Source organism: Primulina huaijiensis, chromosome 11 (genome assembly GCF_012295235.1).
Source record: "Primulina huaijiensis isolate GDHJ02 chromosome 11, ASM1229523v2, whole genome shotgun sequence".
In the NCBI taxonomy this organism is placed as follows: Eukaryota; Viridiplantae; Streptophyta; class Magnoliopsida; order Lamiales; family Gesneriaceae; genus Primulina; species Primulina huaijiensis.
Genome location: NC_133316.1, coordinates 17,483,561 through 17,501,298, shown reverse-complemented (window position 1 = coordinate 17,501,298; position 17,738 = coordinate 17,483,561). Strand labels below are relative to the sequence as shown.

The window sequence follows — 17,738 nt, the reverse complement described above, 5'->3', positions numbered from 1 at the left end:
CTCAGAGCATGATTGTCCGAGCCAATCTCAATCAAATAGTTATGGCGGTGAATACATAGTCCTATTAATGAAAAATACATTGTCAAACCTCTTGTACAAGGAAAAACTCCTACGATATAGGGATACATTTAAAAGTCATAATCTGCTAAATTCAAGGACCAGTCAATACAAATATTGCTACAAATCTGGTGTTTCACCAACTTGTCTTACTAAGAGTTCTTTTACTACAAGGTATCTAGCTACTCTTCACTCTATAAATATCATGTACTTCACATGATTTTATACTTTCACTCATTATTATCACTAGCACTACTTGTATTGCACCCTTAAGTTGTGTCCAAGTAATGACTTAAGCATCGGAGATACTACATCGGAAACACTTCCGCCACCTTCTAACTTCTGTTCGTCTATGCAGACCCGAGTTGAACCGCAGTCCTACCCGCACTGAGCTGCAAAAAATATTAAGCTCACAAGACCGAACTCAAGTTATGTTTTTTTATATCATCATATGTTATTGACGAAATTATATTAACTTTAAAAAAAATTGGTTTTTATTTCCAAAATTAATGAATATTTGAGAGAATGAATTCAAATTATAAGATCATATTTTAAATTGTAAATTGCAATTTTCCTTTAAATTCTAAAAGGAAAGAATAAGGAAATGATCATAATAGTGCAAGAGAAGCCCTAATTCAATTATTAGACCTTTCACTACTTTATTTATTTATCTATGAAGTCTAGAGTATCCCAAATAAGTTGGGGGGTCATTAAAATATATAACTTCTCAACAATTTATTTTAATTGGAGGGAGTGAGACTTTTTAATTTTATCAAAGAGGTTGACTTGAAGGAAATTATAATATTTACAAATGCTAGTCAAAATAAAATTAAAAAAAAATAAATTTTCATTTTGATCCAATCCAGATTCAAACATTGTATTTATGTACGACACAACATCTTACCCCTATACTATGTCATGTTTGATTGAATATTTACGTAAATAATTATATTCATATTATATATGGGTCACGTTTTTCACATTTAGATCAAGTTTGAGTCGTTTAAGTTAAGTTTTTCTTATTTAGTTCGAAGATTTCATATTTGGGTCGAGTTTTTCACATTTGGATCAATGTTTTCATATTTAGGTCGAGTTTTGCACATCTGGAGTTGAGTTTTGGGCCGAATTTTTGGGTGGAGTTTTATGTCTGAATTGAGTTTGAGGTGGAGTTTTTATTTTGATTCATTTAAGTTTTTATTTTTATCGACAAAATAATAAAATTAAAATGATTATTTTTTTCGATATAAAACTTAATTGGGTCACAAGAACAATTCCCTTGTGTTAGGTTTGAATTTTCCGATAAATTAAGTATTTTACAACTATGTTTTTTATGCTTAGAAAAAACCATAAATGATATCGCTCTAATTTCTATTCGGTTTTTTAAAATTATTAATTGAATTGATTAGCCATAATTTTGAGCAAGTATGACTACATTCCCTTGAAATAAATGTGCATAAATCCCCTTTGGAATCATCGACGTCTATCTTTATCGATATTTATCCCAGCACTTTCCTTCAAAATTCACTCAGCAAGTCGAGAATTGCATCGGTGGAATTAGTATCGCTGTTGACCCAGGGAAAAATGGAGGGAGTGGATCATTTAGCTGATGAGAGGAAGAAGGCGGAGTTCGATGTGCAGGCGATGAAGATTGTATGGGCTGGTTCTTCACACGCCTTTGAAGTTTCGGATCGGATTTCCAAGCTTGTCGCTAACGATCCTGTAATTTTAGTTTTTTTTTTTTTTTTTTTTTTTTTTTTTTTTTTTTTTTNTTGGTTTACACTATTTATGTTTTTGGTTTTGTTCTAACTTGGTCGGTGGACGTAAATAGGTCAATGGCTGGAATTTTGCTTGCATTTTCTCCTTTCTTTTTTCCTTTTAACTAAGCAAGACTTTAAGCTATGGTAATTGGTATAGACAGGGGCTGCTGTTGATATGGCTGGAGAATATGTGATTGAGCATCTGGTTGTTAGTGGTACTAGGAATTCAATCCATATCAAGGGTTTGGACTGATGGGTTTTGGTTTGAAAACCGGCTATCAAACTTAGATTTTTTTACTTACAATTTTATCTTCATTCATTTCATTATAAAGTGTTTATTTTTGTACGAAAGTGAAACGTCTCAATCTCGTTTTATTTAAAATATACTAGAAATTTTTTTTTTAAAATCCTTAGGTCTCTGCAGGAACACCTATATATATATATATATATACGTTTTGCATCATTAAAATAAACACAACATTTATTTTACTCAAAACTCATAACTGCCGTAAAAGTCGTAAAATCGTAAACGTCAAACAAAACTTAAACTAGCATTTTTCAAAAATAGCATAAACGTCATCAATGATCTCAAAAACCACTCTTACTTCCAAAAGTCATCAAAATCTTTAAAGTAATGTAAAATCAATAGCTGTGCGGAAAAACTAGTAATGCATAGGTCATCGGTTAGTGCACCATCCGTCCAGCCAGTTCAGTCATCCAACCTTCCTGTCTCAGTAGTAAAATCCTCACCTGCATCATTCACACCTAGTGAGTCTATTGACTCAGCAAACCTTAACCATTGTAACAAGTAATACGTATACATTCACATGTAACAGTGAAAATAATTTTAATAAAAATAGCTTTTCATGACATGCATAAACTTAAACATTTTCTTTCATCGTATACTTGTCTTTCATCATAAACGTATACATATACATTTCTTTTTGGGGTGAAATCCGTTCGTTTATTGTGACCATCCTTTCATCTTTCGGTCGATTGATCAATCTCAGCTGTAACCATGGTACCAGATGGCTGGACAATAGTAACCACTTTTTCTGTTCTGTGCCTTGGCCTATAGTTGGCGGGGACACCAGCAACCATTTTTCCATTACTGGGCCTTACCTATGGAAATTCGGTATTGGGTTCCCACAGGGCTTAGGCCCGTAAACGGGTTCCATTGGGGCTTAATCCCTCACGAATCCACATTTCCTTACCGTCACAATTAAGTCACTTCATTCAAAACAATTTCATCGTTTCCATCCTTTTATAAAAATACATGCATATATATTATTTTCTTTTAAACCAAGCATGCAACTTTTATTTTAGCATTTATCATTTTTCATCATAAAATTCCATATTTTTTTAAAATAAACATTTTAACAATCATTACAGCGTTCAGGACACTGCCAGGACTCTTAATATTTTTCAGGTGTAAAATGACCGTTTTGTCCGTAAAACCCTAACTTTCTCATTTTACCCTTGGACCTTTAAACTTATACTCAAATTCATCCAAACTTACCATAACACCTTAAAACACACCCATAAATATTTCTTAGTCGTAAACTTAAGCCCCTTGACTAAATTCATAATTCGTTTTAAAAAACTTGAACCGAAGTCCCGGTTTTAATCCGAATCAACTCGAATCTTAATCAAACTTTAACCATAGCTTATTAACACCTAACAACCCTTTTTCAACCCAATTCAAGCCATTTAGAATCCTCGGAAAAGCCTAGCAAGCTACTGAATTTTTCTGCACCTTTGAACCAAACCCTAGCCCAACAAATCCCAAGCTCCTTCGATCCTAGCCCCAAACCGACGAGACCAGACCCTAACCAACCATCCTAGGACCTAGGCTTAGGACGCAATTGGACCAGCCCTAGCGAGCCATGCCCGAGGACGTGCATCGTTCGTCCATCTGGCGCACGCCCATGGCTAGGTTGTGCCCTAGCCGTGCGCCTACCCTTCCTAGCCTCTCCAGCCGTGCTTGGACCACCATGGCTCGATGCTAGGACCCTCACGAGCCCAGCCCCTCGCCTGGACAGCGCCCCGCGCGGCCCCCTTTTCTATTTCCTTTCCTAAGCCGTGCCATAGCCTTTGTTGAACCCAAAAATCGTGCAGCCCTTGCCCTTCCTTTCCAGCCCTTAACCGTGCATCTAAGAGTCCCTAACTTGGCAGCCCCTTCTCATTAACAAGAACCATCAAGAATGCAAGAAAAGTCATGTTTTCCATGGATAACCCTTAAAAACGAAAATACCATGATGCTTTGAGATTTTTCATGCAAGAACACATAATCACACATAATATGGTATGAGTGATGAGAAAAGAAGGAATAAGGAGTGCCTTTGCGTGATTCACGCACGAAGATTCAATTCTAGACGCGAAGGGACATTGTCGGAGAGACGGGGAATCCTTGCTGTGTTTATCCTCTTTAAAACCGACGTTAATTGCTTCTAAACGTGTTGGTGTGTGTGCGTGTATGCTAGGGAGAGAAACCCTAGGTTTCTTATTGCTTGAGGCGTTGAAGAGTTTTAGGCTTTGGAAATACCTCCTATGGTTATAAATAATAAGGTAGAAACTTAGGCCCAATAACCTTAGTATAATAGGCCCATTATAATGTAGGAATAATATCTCGTTTAGGAAATTTTTCGAAAATATTAACCGAGCCTCCAAAAAGTCTTTGTTTTTGTCAAAAATCAATTACCGGTTTAAAATACGATTCGGCATGTAAAACATATCAAAATACACCATTTTCGAAATTTTCATATTTAATATGCCATATATTAAATAATTAAAAATAATCATTTAATAAAAATATTTTCCTTTTACAGTCCCCGATCTCCATTCCTTGGCTGCGTCTCGAATAACTCTTGAAAGCACAGTTTTATGCATTCTAATAGAAAACTATATTTTAAACATGTAAACATACCTACCACATATAATTAATGCAATTAAAATAATTTAATTAGGCATTTTCCATTTTTCCTAGATTTGTATGCAGTTGGATTATGTTATCGCATTTTGGACCTTATAGAAAGTGATATTTATTCGTGAGCAAATATAAATTTAAGAAACAATGAAAGAGATTTTGTCCTTCAGAAGTTAAGTTGCTACCTAGAAAATGGAATATTTACCTTTTTGAAATACTACTTCTAAAATTCTGATGAATGGAAGATTTTGATATTTGTTTGTATGCTGATAGCTTATATGATTAAATGTGTTATTTTGTTGGCTTTAGGCGTTTCGGAAGGATGAAAGAACTATGCTACCAAGAAAAGAATTGTTCAAAAATACACTTAGGAAGGCAGCTTATGCATGGAAACGGATCATCGAACTTCATTTGACAGGCAAGATTTTCCTTATTCGAAGGTGATTGTACGGTTTCATATTTATTTGACAATATTTTCTTATCTCTTCAATATCATTCTTGCAGAGGAAGAGGCATCCAGGTTACGGTTTTACATTGATGAGCCAGCGTATACTGATCTTCATTGGGTAGGTTTTACTTTTACTTTTTTTTTTAATTGTAATATATATTGATTTTTACTGAAGTTGTTGGTAACTTAGACTTTATCTTCCGAGCCCTGTTTCGGGAGAGTTGCTCTAACATCATGACTTACTTTTACACTTTCCTGTGCAGGGAATGTTCGTACCAGCCATCAAGGGACAAGGGACCGATGAACAGCAGCAGCAATGGTTGCCACTGGCCTATAAGATGAAAATAATTGGTTGCTATGCACAGACAGAACTTGGGCATGGCTCTAATGTGCAAGGTCTTGAAACCACGGCCTCATTCGACCCTCAAACAGATGAATTTGTAATTCATAGTCCCACATTGACATCAAGCAAAGTAAGTAACATTTTTTTGACAAGATCTTAGTGTTTTTCTCTCTTAATGTTTGTTTGTTCTGATGTTTGCAATATTGTAGTGCTTGTATGTTCTGCTTTTGAAATATCTACACACAGTCAATGTACAGTATTTTGTACTCTCTTTTATGTCATATAATTTTCCCAATCACATATTCATTTACTATTTATATTCTTATAGTGGTGGCCTGGTGGACTGGGTAAAGTCTCAACTCATGCTGTTGTTTATGCTCGTCTCATCACCGATGGTAAAGACCATGGGGTGCACGGTGAGTACATGATAACCATACGCTTCCCTTAAGGGTCCCCATCGCCAAAGAAAAGAAGCTAGGAATTTTAGGTTTTTATTGGATAACAGGTAGTTGGGTGTAAAGTATGTTTTTTTCCTTCATAATGTTGCGTACTAACTAACATATAATAGGATTTATTGTCCAACTACGGAAAATGGAGGACCATACACCTCTTCCAGGAATAACTGTTGGAGATATTGGTATGAAGTTTGGAAATGGAGCATACAACACCATGGACAACGGCGTGTTGAGATTTGAGCATGTTCGCATTCCGAGAAATCAAATGCTGATGAGGTAGGCCACATTCCTTTTTGCAACTTCGTTATTCATAAAATGCTTCAAATCTATTTATCTGGTCAGACTGGTCTAATTATGTTATGAATTATATGTGTTTTATGAAACTTCAGTTCTCCATGTGGAATGAATGGTCAAGTGACACTGATAGTTACGTAAAATGAGAAATGTTTTCAGTAGGTAGAAGTGTATCGCAAGTTGGGTTTTAATTTTGACATTTTCTGATGAAAGGATTGTGGTAAGAAGCCCAATGCCAATATTAAGACGATAAAATCAGCTTGTAGTAAAGTAGAAAAATCTCAACTTTGGGGAAATGTAATTATGATTGTTATTGTTTCCATGTTGGTCTAGTTCTATGTTTTGTCTCAGATATCTATTGGTACTTTTATATCTTAATTTCATACACTCTCCTTGCAAGATTCAAGAAAGAACAGTATGTGCAGGTTTGGCTAGTAATTTTGCTGTTGGAATTCCCTTTGTATCTGGATGGGTCAAAATCTGATCGAGTCACAAATGTTTGTCTATGCTTTAGAATATGTTTGGATGTCATAAGGGTTGGATCGACCTCACTGTATTCAACTCTCCCTTTTTGACATGCATTTTGTTTGTAAATACAACACATTTGTTCACCGCACAACCACTTATGTAACGGTTTTTAAGAGAACATGTGTAAACTTCCATTTTTGCATTCTTAAAAAGTTGGTGTAGCTGATTCTTTTGTATCTCTCAGGGTTTCACAGGTTACAAGAGAGGGCAAATATAAGCAATCTGATGTCCCAAGACAGTTAGTTTATGGGACTATGGTATATGTTCGACAAACAATTGTAGTGGATGCATCTTATGCTTTATCAAAGGCTGTTTGTATTGCGACAAGATATAGTGCTGTACGAAGACAATTTGGATCACAAAATGGTAAACCTGAAACTCAGGTATGGTTATTTCAGAATGTGGTAGTTATAACTCGTAGCTATTTCTCTGATTGGGGAAAACATACCATAATAGCATTTGGACTGAAACTTTTGTATCATTGAATATGGATCAACGTTATGTGTCTGATTTCACTTTCACTATGAAGCTCCATGTGATGCTTATTGATGGACAGGTTCACGATTAAGTATATGCTTTTAAACTCTGGTATTTACATGTATTAGAATTTTAGTTGATTATGTTATTATTCTTTTATTTTTAATTATTGGTTGGACACCTTTTTTTTAGGTTATCGACTACAAAACACAACAGAGCAGACTTTTCCCTTTGCTGGCTTCTGCTTATGCCTTTAGATTTGTTGGTGAATGGCTTAAATGGCTGTACACCGATGTTACCGAAAGATTGCAAGCAAATGACTTTTCAACACTACCCGAAGCTCATGCCTGTACTGCCGGGTTGAAGTCCTTGACTACTACAGCCACTGCTGTAAGTAACACATATTTCATCTTTCTACCCTTGTATTTTCATATGTGAGTGTTGTTCCATCCTGCATTCTTACTTGTGTATATTAGGGTATCTGTTTGCCTTGTCTTGGTGCGACTGATGTGAAACTTCATGTTTACTGAGTTTTGAGGAAGTCTTTTCATTAATCTACTTTTGCATCACAGGATGGTATTGAAGAATGTCGAAAGTTATGTGGAGGCCATGGTTACCTTTGCAGTAGTGGACTTCCAGAGTTATTTGCGGTCTATGTTCCGGCTTGTACATATGAAGGGGACAACATTGTGCTGCTTCTACAGGTAGCTTTTTCTGTGTGCACGATGCATTTTATTCTCGAAATTTTTTATTTCCCTAATAATCATATTCACTCATTACATGTTTGTTTCTTTTCTTCGTGGAAAAAGTGGAAAAAGATCTGCTTGATGGAGTGTGAGACAGCAAATATTTCATTTGTATTTTCTGGTCCGGAGTGACTATAAAGAAAAATGTTGGATTGGATTTCGATTGCCAAATGATGGCGACCACCAATTTTTTCCTATTATCTCTAACTTTTTGTGTTTTTTCTGTGTTGTTAAATTTTTTTTTTGGGGTCAATTCAGTGCTTATGAATGATACTATTTGGAGCTAGAACATTATATGGACCAAAATTTGGGGGCTTTAATGGACCATCATTGGTGTTCAGTTAAAAATGGCAGTTGCCTTGTTAGTGGATGGACTTCCAATATTATATGAGGTTCCATATCAAGCCATGTATGCTGTAGTTCAGCGCAAATTGCTTTGATTTTCGTTTTTTGAGACATAGTGAAAAATAATGAATTGAATGAAAATGATTAACGTAGTATGTCAAGCTTTAGTATGACATCAAATGATTTAATGTTTGATGAGAATTCATATTAATAATTTCCATAGTTCTGCATTTAGCTATACATAATTTGAGGTTTACTTTGCTGATAAAAATGTTCCTTTGTGGTAATGCACACTTAAGCTTTGGCTAATCTATTCATTTTCTCCTCTAGGTTGCTCGATTTCTTGTGAAAACTGTCTCCCAGATTGGAACTGGCAAACCACCAGTTGGGACGGTTTCTTATATGGGAAGAATTGAACAGCTAATGAAATGCAGCTGTAATGTTCAAAAAGGTTAGGTTTTTCTAGTGAAGCACTTGAAATACAAAAATGAAATTTTATGTTTTTAGGTTGTGCTTGGATTAATTTATTTAAGATGATGGATTTTAAATCCATTGATTTCCAATTTTTTTGACTCATTTGGATGAACAAACTAGAATTGAATTTCCAATCCGTTTCATATCAAGTTATGCAATTTCATTAATAATTGTTGTGGATTTTAAATACACGAGGAGTGCCATTTGAAATTATGACTCAATTATTTCTCCAAATCAAATCTATCAACCCAAACACAATCTTAGGTTACGTAGTGTTGTTCATGATTATATAATCAGTTGGTTGGAATTTTGTTGTTCGCCCAGCAAAATATGAGCATTATTCTGTTTAAAATTGTTATTTTCATTCGGCTCTCACCATTATTGATCATAAGAAATGTTGCATATGGTGATGAAAGACCCCTCTCAAATTACTGATCAATATTTTACACATTTGTGAGGAATCTTTTGGTGATTTCTGCTTGTGTGTCATATAGCTGAGGATTGGTTAAAGCCCAGTCAAGTATTGGAAGCATTTGAGGCAAGAGCTGTTAGAATGTCTGTTTCATGCGCTCAAAATGTCAGCAAGTTTGCTAGTCCAGAGGAAGGTAATGTTATTATTCTTTAACATCTGCTTTATTTAATATGTAACTGCAAGTTGATATGTAAATTATACTCCCGGATTTTACCATCATTAACCTAATTTTTGTCTGAAAAGGACTTGCATAAACTCTTGCAAATTAGGCGAGTTGCTTGCACCTTCTGTTATTCAAACAAAGGACGTTGTAATTGAAGACCTCATTGTCTTGACTGATCTGTTTAGAATCAAATTGAACAATTTAAAGGGTTTCGTTTTTTGGTCCTTTGTATGTTGAGAATGCATTATCTTGAAATTCATTTTGTAGTTTCTCTTCATTCATAGTGTTATTTTTTTACCTTTTGCCTTTCAGGTTTTGCAGAGCTATCAGCTGATTTGGTGGAGGCAGCAGTCGCTCACTGTCAACTAATTGTTGTTTCCAAGTAAGTGTTCTTGTTCTTCTAAATAACAATATGTCTCGAGAGCTTAAATCTCCCATTTGCTCCAAAACCATCAAACATTATGATGGTGACCCATGATCCATTCGCAACCTTTCTGGTTTTGTAGACTGACCGTTCAGCAATTGAAGGTGCACCATTAAACTTTTACATCTAAATTATCGGGACCAAATCTCTGAGGTTGCATGTTTAGATGGATTAATTTGAGTTATAGATGTAGGTATTTCATTTGTGGAAAGGATTCAAAGCTTGGACTTAAATGACACTAAGGTTAGGTACATTTGAATCATATCACAATAATTAGCAAAAGGTTTAATCGACAGGGGATGTGTTGGAAATTCCTCTTAGTCAAAATTACCCAAACAATTAAAAGGACTTGTAAGTCCTCGGCGAGTTAATTGGTTCCTATGCTTTTGTGTTATGTATTGGTGTTTCAATATTCCCTGCGTAGTCCACCCTTGAACCCAAATAACAAGTATAAACACATTGTTACACTTGGCACCCGAAACATTTGATATTCAATTGACGTAGTAAAAAAGTAACATTTCGTATAATAGCACTCCACTTGGCCAGAATCAGGAGAATGTAGAATAAAAGCATCATCGTTTTCTTGCTCGGATTAAGGTTCTGGACTTCATGATCTTCCTATATGCGGATATTGCATGCAAACTTCATTCTGTTTCTGAGCCCCAAATTATTAAATTACCACAGTTTAAAATTGTGTTGCATGCGGAGACATCTCTACTTATCCTCTATATTTTAGCTGAGCTGTGATTGATAAAAACCTTCCCTGCTTAGGTTTATCGAGAAACTGAAGCAAGAAATCCCTGGTAAAGGGGTCAAGCAACAGCTAGAGGTGCTTTGTGGTATATATTACCTCTTCCTTCTTCACAAGCACCAAGGCGACTTCCTTGCAACCGGTTATGTCACTCCAAAACAAGCTTCACTCGCTAATGATTTGTTAAGATCACTGTATTCCAAGGTGTGTTTGTGTAATTTCGTAAAAACGTACCTCCCCAAAAAGGTCGTGGCATATTTAGAATTTTGGTTCGTTTCAGGTTCGTCCGAATGCTATCGCTCTTGTTGATTCATTCAATTATACCGATCACTTCCTTGGTTCTATTCTGGGACGGTATGATGGGAATGTTTATCCCAAACTTTACGAGGCGGCATGGAAGGATCCTTTGAATGATTCAGTTCTTCCCGATGGCTACTACGAATATGTGAGGCCTTTGCTTAAGCAAGAGATCCTCACCGCTAAATTGTAGACTTTAGATTCAATTACATTGAGGTGTGTAATCTAATAAACTCACATCGATACTGGAACATGAGTTGAGGAGATGTGATGGTTTGAGAAGTGTGATTGATATATANTATATTAATGTTAAAAGAAATAAAATAAAAATCGGATTCCATCAACTAATTTGATTTAAAAATTTCAAATTAGGTTTATTTATTAAAATAAAAGTATTATAATTAATTTATTCATTTAAGGCATTTTGGATAAAAAGTTGTCGAACTCTCAAATCTTGAGGCTTTCTGTATGAATTTTGCCCCCTTATAATATTGTTTGTTAGAACTCTATTAACATTTTTTTCCATACATATAACATTGTTTGTTAGAATTTTATCAACATTTTTTTTTTCATTTACATCATATTTTTAGTATCAGTTTATAAGAATATGTTTTCATCTTACTTTTTATCTTTCATAATAACGATTCATTCGCATCTTATTTTTCCAAAAATATTCACGATGTTCAATAGTTTTTCAGCTCCAGCCCAAGATAGAAAAAAATAATAATATGATATTATATATTTTAATTATGGCCTGAGCTAAATTTTTTGTATAGCCTAATCAAGATTTCTGTTCTTTTTTTCTCTATCATTGCTTCATTTTATTATATGAAATTATCATTTTAGATATTTAAATATCTTGGAATTTATAGAAAACATGGAAGGATTATTATTTAAATAAGATATTATTATGAAAGCAATAATAAGCTTGATTATTGGAAATTTGATTTAAAATAAAAATAACGGATATTATAGAAATTTAGAACTTGATCTTTCTTTACATTTGGTCGAAGCAATCCAAATAAAACAATCATATTTCTTTACATTTGGTCAAGATGAATGAATCGATACATTGAGAATTATTTAGTTCAAGAACATTTCAATTCGTTGGCTAAAGATTGGTTTTGGTTTTGGTTTTGGTTTTGGTTTTGGTGTTGGGTTTGTGGGAACAATGTGTTGAAATTTGATATTTACTATTTTAATGATATTCAATATCATTTAAGGTTGAAAAGTGTCACAAGTCGATTAATTTCACCAAAGATGAAAAGATTTCATGTACTTTAATAATCATATATTGATAGAATTGTGGTGTACCGGCCATCATTTAAAATCTTTGGAATTGTTTAAACTTTTATTTTTAAATAAGCATGTGATGGTTAAGTGAATTAGTCTTCCAATAATCAAGGTAATCTTATAGAGATGATAAAGTTTATGGGAAAAATAGTTGTTAATATTAATAATGTTGTTTTAGAAAAAGCATCACGAAATGCAAAGTATATATCGCCAGACATTCAACGAAATATTTTGCATATTCTTGTGAGAGTTAAAAAAAAAATATGTTAGGAGGTTGGGAGCGCAAAATTTTGTCTTTTGGTTGACGAGACTAAAGACATATCAAACAAAGAGCAAATGACTATTGTGTTGAGATTTGTTGATAGTGAAAGTTTTTTAATAGAACGTTTTTTTGATATTGTGCACGTTGTTAATACCACTGTGATGATGCTAAAAAATAATTGTAATGTGCTTGGTTGACATGAGTTGCATATCAAAGATATTCGGGGTCAAGGATAAGATGGAGCTAGCAATACGTGTGGCTCATGGAAGGAACTGCAAGCTTTTTTTCTGAAGGATTTTCCACAAGCATATTATGTTCATTGTTTTGCACAAAGACTTCAGTTAAAGTTGGTAGTTGCTGCTGAAAAAGAGAGGATTATTTGACTATTTTTTCCAAAATTAACTTTTATCTAGAATCTCATTAAGGCATCTCCAAAACGTCACACTGAGTTGCAATCTGCCCAAGCTTATTGAAATTGCAAATATGATAGCAACTGGTATTCGCAAGACATGTACTGACCTTAATCAGCAGCGAGCTGGGTACATGGTGGAAAAAGCATCTTTGAATTCTATATGGGGGGGAGCTACGAGTTCTTTGATTGCATTGAGATAATTTGATTTCGTATTTATTTTATTTGATACACAAGATTACGAGGATAACTGATTTGCTTTGTCGAACTTTGCAAGAGAAGTCTTTAGACATTTTAAATGCAATGGATTTTGTCTCAACTACAAAAGCTTTACTTCATACTTCTAATGATCGTGCAATCAGTTTGTGAAATTAATGGCATTGAGATACCATATATGAATGCTTCTTATAGATCCGCTACAGAACGTTCGTGCCGGGAAAGAAATTATATTACATTTGAGCACCATTACTGTTTTGATTTATTTCATGCTGCAATAAATTTTCAAATGGAAGAACTCAATAACAAATTCAATGATGGAGCTGTAGAACTTCTTAGACTTAGCTTTGCTTTGGAATCTCGAGACAATTTTAAGTTGTTTAATGTTGATGATATTTACAATCTTACAGAGAAATTCTATCCAGTTATTTCAATGGACAAGAACTACATCATTTGAGAAGTCAATTAGATCATTATAAGTTTGATATAATTCCTCATGAAAGGTTTCAGAATATCTCTACTATTTCTGAATTATATCGATGATTAGTAGAGAATGAAAAGACACAAAATTATCATTTAATTGACAGATATCATTTAATTGACAGATTGATTCGTCTTATTTTAATGATTCAAATTTCTACTGCAACAATAGAACAATCATTCTCCGCTATGAAACTTCTTAAAACTTCTCTCTGGAATAAATAAAAGAAGAATTCTTGATAGATTCTATGATTATTTACATTGACAGAGGGTTTACTGCAAAGATCGACACTGAAACCAATACTAGGGCAACAACATATGATTAGGAGAAGGGATACTTCTTTGCTAATTGGATTGACATGCCCCAACTTGCTATGACCAATCACCGAATTGATTCCATATTGAATAGATTTGAGATTACTTCATGCTCTTTGATTGTCGACGATGATATTATGATTCATTTAACTCCAATCGAGTTTTTCATTATTCGTGTTTTGAATCATATTGTCTACCAGTGGACTAGAATCTTAAAATGAGTTTTACATTTTGTGGCTTGTCAATTTGGAGGCCAAGTTGGAAAAGAAAAGCGAGTGGTAATCTATAAAAACGTTTATTTCTCTTGCATGAAGCGATGATTTTTTTAGACTTTATATTTTGTTCATCTTCAACTATATAATATTCTCTACTGACGATTATTATACCTGAATTTTGTCTTTCCTCATCTAGATGATCTTATCATCATTTTTTATCATGTTTGGGGAGATGTTACAATTCGATTTCTGTCCCGATAAAATAAACAACATTGGAAGTAAAACTGTAAGGCCCGAGATGTTATCAATTGTGTGAGACCCCGAAAAGAAAATAGTATTGATGACATTTTTGTAATTAAGTGAAAAAAATACTTAATTTAAATTTGATGGCAATTTTGTAATTAAGTGAAAAAATACTTGAATTAAATTTGAGGGCAATTTCGTAATTATTGGATGGCAATTTCGTAAGTATTGAGGGCTGAATTGCAAATAGTGAAGAATTCAGGGGCTAAAGTGCAATATTGGGTTTGAGTGGACGCTTGTCTTGCCATGCTTGTTTGATATATAGAAATCTCACTTTCCTTCAATTGTCCAGAGAAGAAACCGAGAAAGCTTCACGGGATTTGTCAAGTTTTCTTTCAAGCTTTAAATTGTGATTTTGAGTGATCCATTTATCAGAAGTTACATCCGGACACAGTACCGTACTCCTCTCGACGAGAGCTACAACTGGACGTAAGTTTTATTGAGTTCTGTTATCATTTGAAATTATGATATTGGAGAAATTATTATTTGACCATTATTATGTGTTATGGGAATACTAGACATCGTAGAATCGAAGTCAGATCGAAGAACAAGTTGATTTCGGAATTGTTATGATTTTCTGATTTTATCGATTGAAATTGAACAGATTTGGATTATTGATTGATTACAGATTGTAGCGGATTTGAGTATGATTTGTAATTGATATCTGTTGATATTGTATTGACGGAGATATCGGGATTGTGCCGTTATGCAGTTGATTTTGAATTAGATTCAAATTGATCAGATTCAGTATTGAATTGGGAATGGAATGTTGATATTATTATTCTCGATATGTCATTTCAGATTGACAGAGACAGTCCTGAATTCAGAACTTCCAATTCTTCAGACCGAGACTACGAAAGAAAGGTATAAGTCAATGTTAACAGGGAGATTAACTTGAGTCAGATTGGACTCTAGTTTTCCCTAAAACCACATACTTTATTTTATTGCTATTGTTTGACATTGATATGATTAATCTATTGAATTATAGAGAATACAGAATAGCTGATAGCTATTGAGCGAGAGTCATTGACAGAAGGGCCAGAGTGTGACAGAGCGGTCATTGGCCCATTGCACATTGTCACAGGATAGGTTTGTCGGATATGCCAAGACACTGGATTATTGAATTATATCGATATTGCTTAGGGGCGGATCGACTTCTATCGCTGAGATTCGATATATGTGTCAATGTCCAGAAACCGGGATCCCTAGATTAGAAATGAGTTGAGTCGGAGATGACGAGTCAGATTGTTTTATCTGTGTTCACTAATGTGTCATAAATTACGATTCATGTCTTTGATACATGATTTATGCTTTTGTATATGATTTTATGCATTGCATGTATACATGTTTTATACTGGGATTATATTCTCACCGGAATTATCCGGCTGTTGTCGTGTTTGTATATGTGCATGACAACATGCGGGACATGATCAGGGTCGAGGAGATGAGATGAGATCGTGATTAGAGTGGAGACTACGGACTTTGATGTCGATGTAAATAGGGTTGGAACACTTGACAGTTAGTTGTTGAACCTTAGTTTAAATGGATGTTTGTTGTACAAGACTTGTACCTTTATACTGAGATGTATATGAGATTGATTTCACTACGTTCCGCATTTAAAGAAAAAATTTTACGACCCAAATTACTTGATTAGTAAATTGTTCCTAATGATGCTTAAGAATTGAATTAGCGCCTGGGTCCTCACAACAGGTGGTATCAGAGCCGTAGGTTCCAGAACTGTAGGTTCCTTAGACTGAGAAAGAAGCTAGTGAGCGGGGTAGATTGAGTTTTCTTCCTTGCTTTTGAATGCTAGCATGTTTTCTTCTTTGACATACATGTTACTTGATTTATCTGATTTAATTGGTCATATGTATTGTTTGAGAATGAATCAGAACCGATTCTTGATCAGAGGTAAGTTGATCAGAAGAGGACTGAGACAGAATTGTCAGATTTGATTACTAATATTTTTGATAATCAGATATGCCTCCTCGAAGAATCCCAGAACAGAGCAGTACCTCTGCAAATCCAATGGATGTGACAGCAACACCAATGGAAACCTTGCTAAAGAGATTTCAGTCATTTCATCCACTGACTCTGAAGGGTACTGAGACTTCAGTTGATTGTGAGAGTTAGCTAGATGACATTGAGATGCTATTTTAGTCTTTGGATTACACTGATGAGCGGAGAGTGAAACTGATTGGGCACCAGTTGCATGACGTTGCAAAGAACTGGTGGATTACAACGAAGAGAGCATGGGAGCATACAGGTATGAACGTTACTTGGAATGTATTTAAGACTGAATTTTATCAGAGATTCTTTCCAGTGTCATATAGAAAGGACAAAGGCGCAGAATTTGCAAATCTGAGATATGGTCAATTGAACATCGAGGAATATGTGGCCAAGTTCTCTACATTACTACGATTTGCTCCACATGTGGCCGAGAACGACGAAGCTGTTGCTGATCAGTTCATCAATGGCCTGACTCCTGAAATCTTTACACTGGTGAACACTGGACGACCGAACAACTTTGCTGATGCCATGAACAGAGCAAAGGGAGCCGAAGCTAGTCTGATTTGACAGAAATGAGCTTTGTCTGTCGCACCGGCACCGAGACCACAACAACCATCCTCAACTCAATTTCCACAACCTCCTCCCAGATTTGAGAGTGGCAGTAGCAGTGGAAAGAAAGAGCAGTTGAAAGCTCGAGGGAAACAGTTCAAGAGATCTGGAAGCAGTTCATCCAGTTCTAGTGGCTCACGACAGACTGCCCAGAGCCAAAGTTATACCGGGCCTTATTGCAGCGCTTGTGGAGGGAGACATTCCACATAGCAGTGCCGAGGAGTATTTGGCAGTTGCCGTATTTGCGGACAACAGGGACATTTTGCTAGAGTATGTCCCCAGAGAGGTTCTCAAGGATCCCAGAGAGCAGAGTCATCTGGATCAGTGGCTCAGACAGGGAGACGACCATCAGCTGTTCATCCTTTCCAGCCAGCACCATCTACCCAGTCACAATAAAGGCCAGGAGGAAGCCAGACAGTTATCCAGCCTCCTAGACAGCAGGCCAGAGTTTTTGCTTTGACTGAGGAGCAGGCACAAGATGCACCTGATGATGTCGTTGCAGGTAACTGTTCTATTTCTGGTTATCCTGCGCTTAAAATATCTGTTTTCACAGTCTGAATTGAATATGAGGCAACGAAGATGGCTTGATTTGTTGAAAGATTTTGATTGTGAAATCAAATATTATCCGGGAAAGTCGAATGCAGCAGCTGATGCACTGAGTCGAAAGGT

General features: G+C 35.2%; 1 protein-coding gene across 2 annotated transcripts; it reads left to right on the top strand.

Moving 5' to 3' along the window:
• The first annotated feature begins 1,516 nt into the window (after positions 1–1,516).
• On the top strand, positions 1,517–11,251 carry LOC140987885 (peroxisomal acyl-coenzyme A oxidase 1-like). Of its 2 annotated transcripts, none has more exons than XM_073456611.1 (14): positions 1,517–1,776; positions 5,050–5,158; positions 5,245–5,306; positions 5,452–5,661; positions 5,860–5,947; positions 6,100–6,262; positions 6,993–7,191; positions 7,478–7,675; positions 7,858–7,989; positions 8,707–8,827; positions 9,345–9,455; positions 9,798–9,867; positions 10,681–10,864; positions 10,941–11,251. In XM_073456611.1, exons 1-14 carry the CDS (start codon positions 1,639–1,641, stop codon positions 11,148–11,150), a joined length of 1,995 nt encoding a protein of 664 aa, XP_073312712.1. In that variant the 5' UTR covers positions 1,517–1,638; the 3' UTR covers positions 11,151–11,251. The 2 variants fall into 2 exon arrangements, with proteins under 2 accessions (XP_073312712.1, XP_073312713.1); XM_073456612.1 differs by lacking the exon at positions 1,517–1,776 and adding an exon at positions 2,058–2,076.
• The last annotated feature ends 6,487 nt before the right edge of the window (positions 11,252–17,738 follow it).

Coding starts and splice junctions, on each gene's coding strand:
- LOC140987885 (XM_073456611.1), top strand. CDS start 1,639: ATGGAGGGAGTGGATCATTTAGCTGATGAGAGGAAGAAGGCGGAGTTC. Junction 7,192..7,477: donor ATGGTAAACCTGAAACTCAG/GTATGGTTATTT, acceptor CCTTTTTTTTAG/GTTATCGACTACAAAACACA. Junction 10,865..10,940: donor TAAGATCACTGTATTCCAAG/GTGTGTTTGTGT, acceptor GGTTCGTTTCAG/GTTCGTCCGAATGCTATCGC.